The sequence below is a fragment of the Rhinopithecus bieti genome, unplaced genomic scaffold (genome assembly GCF_001698545.2).
Source record: "Rhinopithecus bieti isolate Rb0 unplaced genomic scaffold, ASM169854v2 scaffold_20975, whole genome shotgun sequence".
Taxonomy (NCBI): Eukaryota; Metazoa; Chordata; class Mammalia; order Primates; family Cercopithecidae; genus Rhinopithecus; species Rhinopithecus bieti.
Genome location: NW_016850362.1, coordinates 1 through 3,070, shown reverse-complemented (window position 1 = coordinate 3,070; position 3,070 = coordinate 1). Strand labels below are relative to the sequence as shown.

At 63.7% G+C, this 3,070-nt stretch overlaps 1 protein-coding gene across 1 annotated transcript in view; it reads right to left on the bottom strand.

Moving 5' to 3' along the window:
- LOC108525217 (caskin-1-like) overlaps positions 1 to 2,631 on the bottom strand; it is a gene marked incomplete at its 5' end in the record, with an annotated part of 5,458 nt that extends 2,827 nt beyond the window's left edge. The window contains 3 exons of the mRNA XM_017866265.1: positions 5 to 538; positions 705 to 843; positions 2,530 to 2,631. Of these exons, the coding sequence (XP_017721754.1) occupies positions 5 to 538; positions 705 to 843; positions 2,530 to 2,631 (775 nt within the window). The remainder of the gene's footprint in view (positions 1 to 4; positions 539 to 704; positions 844 to 2,529) is intronic.
- Between the last annotated feature and the right edge of the window lie 439 nt (positions 2,632 to 3,070).

Sequence of the window (3,070 nt, the reverse complement as noted above, 5' to 3'; positions counted from 1 at the left end):
GGTGGGAGGACCTGCCGTGGCTTGCCAGGCACAGGGGGCACGCTGGCCCTCTTGACGCTGTGACCGTGGCGGCCTGGCCGGGCCTCCTTGGGCGGGGTGCCGGGAGCTGGGCCTTCATCCAGCAGGTACTCCTGGCTTCGAGACATGGGGCTGCTGGGCCCAGGGGGCCCGTCGCCCAGCAGCTCCTGTGAGCTGCTCATGTGCCGTGCCCGACCACTCAGGCTGGACTCCTGCCGTGTGGTGGCCCTCGGGGTGGGTGGCAGATGGCTGGAGGGCTTCTCAGCGGTGGTCCCCACCTCAGCTGGGCCAGTCATGGCAGCCTGCAGCTCATCACTGAGCTCGCTGTCCTGGAAGGTGGTCATTTTAGGGGACTGGCAGTCGGCCGGTGTGGGCTCAGGCGGGGGCGGAGACTCAATGGCCATCACCTCAAGTGACTGGGGCGCCTTCCGGCGCAGGGGGCCCCCCTCATACTTGGCATATTCAGCCTTCTGCAGCTCTGCCAGCTTCCTCACAGCCAGCATCAGCTTCTTCTGGTGTCCTGAGTGGGGCGCAGGGGGCAGGTCAGGTGGACCAGGTAGCAGAGGGCAGGGGCTGGGCTAGGGGTAGGGCTGGGGGCTGGGGGCTGGGGGCTGGGGGCTGGGGATGGGGCTGAGCCTGGGGCTGGGGCTGGGAGCTGAGGGCAGGGGCTGGGGCTGGGGCCTCACCCAGCTTGGTGATGCCGATCTCCTGCAGGTCCTCCCAGGTGATGTCGGTGATGAAATCGATGTTCTCGTAGCCATTGTCCACCAACACCTTGTAGTACTGGGCCAGGCCGATCATGGACAGCCACACGGCCAGGTTAGCCTACAGAGCAGAGACACAGAGGGGCCACCTGGGCTGGCTGCCCGCACCCTGCCCATCTACCTGGAGCTGGAGGAGGAGGGGGCACGGGGCCAGCAGGGCACAGACAATGACAAACGGATAGGCCAAGGTGTTGGCACCAGAAATGTAGGCAGAGCCTCGGCTCAGGCACCGGACACCGCATGCCACACATAGAGCACACGCGAACACACACGGCTGACCACGTCCGTAGGACGCCCTTGTCGCGGGGGGCAGAAGAAGGCACTTTCCCACCCGGCCAGGCAGCCACAAGTACAGCACCATGGGGAGACATAAACACCCCAGAGTTGTGGACACAGACACATGGGTCCACACCTGGTACAGGAACACGCATATGACTTGCACGCTGCGCTCCCAGCCATGCACAGGTACCAGCACCCCGTCCCATGTCACACTCTGACCTCTCACCCACACCAGACACAGGGCCACACACATACCACACAGCCACAACACACACACGTGCCAACACCCACATCGGTCTGCACCGAGAAACACGCGATCATTCCCTGAGCGGCATCCAGGCGTCCACACTCCCAGCTGGAATTCACTCATACACCTGCTCTTGGCATACTCAGCCACCCCCAGGTGGGCGGCAAGGCCCATGGGACCCCGACCTGACCCCCAGGAGGACCCCAGAGCCACCAATTGAGTGGGGCAAGGCAGGGTGAGTGCAGACCCACACGCCAGGTGGCCCTCGACATCCACCAATCGCCTCTCCCATTGGGAGCCCAGAACTCAGTGTGAGACCCAGAGAGTCCACTTGGGTTGGGCTAGGCCTGGGCCCATCTTCTTCAGGCCCAGAACCATCCCACTGCACAGGCACCTCCCTTTTTGTTTTGTGTTTTGAGACAGAGTCTCGCTCTGTCGCCTAGGCTGTAGTGCAGTGGCACGATCTTGGCTCACTGCAAGCTCCACCTCCTGGGTTTACGCCATTCTCCTGCCTCAGCCTCCCGAGTAGCTAGGACTACAGGCGCCCGCCACCACGCATGGCCAAATTTTGGTATTTTAGTAGAGACGGGGTTTCACCATGTTAGCCAGGATGGTCACGATCTCTTGACCTCGTGATCCACCCTCCTTGGCCTCCCAAAGTGCTGGGATTACAGGCTTGACCACGGCACCTCCCTGTTAATGACCACTGGCCATGGCATGTGCAGGTATCGCCAAAATGGGGTGTCAGCTATTGGTGAGGGCCACACATGCGGTAGAGCGCGTGTGCACGCACGAAGTTGGTGGGCACCTACAGGGTATTGCATGCACGCCTGCTGTGCAGGGGCTGGCACGTGCCTGGGTGTGTGTAAGCATAGCCCCTGCAGTCTGCATGTGAGTGGCAGTGCTTGGAGGCCTGGTGGCTGGGGGTCTCTGTGGGGCAGCTTGCATGTGCAGGGAGTCCTGGTGAGAGCGTGGACGTGGGAAGGAGACTCTCCTGGCTTCAGGCTCCCTCGGCTCCGATGGCCCCTGGACAGCATCACCTCGCCTCTGCCCCAGTGACAGAATAGGGGCTGACTGGGAGGCTCCCTGCTAGCAGGACATCCTTCACTCTCCTCTCCCTCAAGACCCTGAGGGTGGGTGGGGCTGTGGCCAGGGAGGCAGGCTCTCTGTCTGTCTGTCTGCCTGTCCTGGGCCCAGCCCCTGGGGTGCAGGTGGCCTTACGGGTTTGTGCTCAGGCAGCCAGTCGGGGATGCTTAGGCCGCTGATCTCTGCCGCAATCTTCTTCCGGTGGCCCGGCTTGGTGACACCAATGGCCGTGAGGTCCTAGGCAGAGGGGAGGCTTGTCAGCTGGGGCTGGGCCCGTCTGTGGGACGCAGCTGGCACCAGCGGCGTGTGGAAAGCTCACCTCGGGGTCATGCGGCTGATGGTGGGCAGGTCGTAGCCAGCGCTGATGAAGTTGGGGCGTAGAGCTGCAGCTGGAACGCGGTGAGCCATTGGCTCACGGCCTCGGCGCTCTGGAAGACACAAGGCACCCACTGCAGGCTCGCCTGCCCGGCTGTGCCCCTGCCACCACAGCGCCTCCTTCTCTGCTTGGCCGGCCAGCCGTGCAGCTGCTGTGTCCGCTGTCCGCTGCTCCATCTGCAGCAGGCCCCGGTGAGCCTGGCCCGTGAATGATCCTCAGTCCACAGTCCCTGAGGCGCCTCCTGGAGCATCCTCCACCCTTCCGCCTTCTGGGATCTCCACTGGGGCCGGGGGGGCTGCT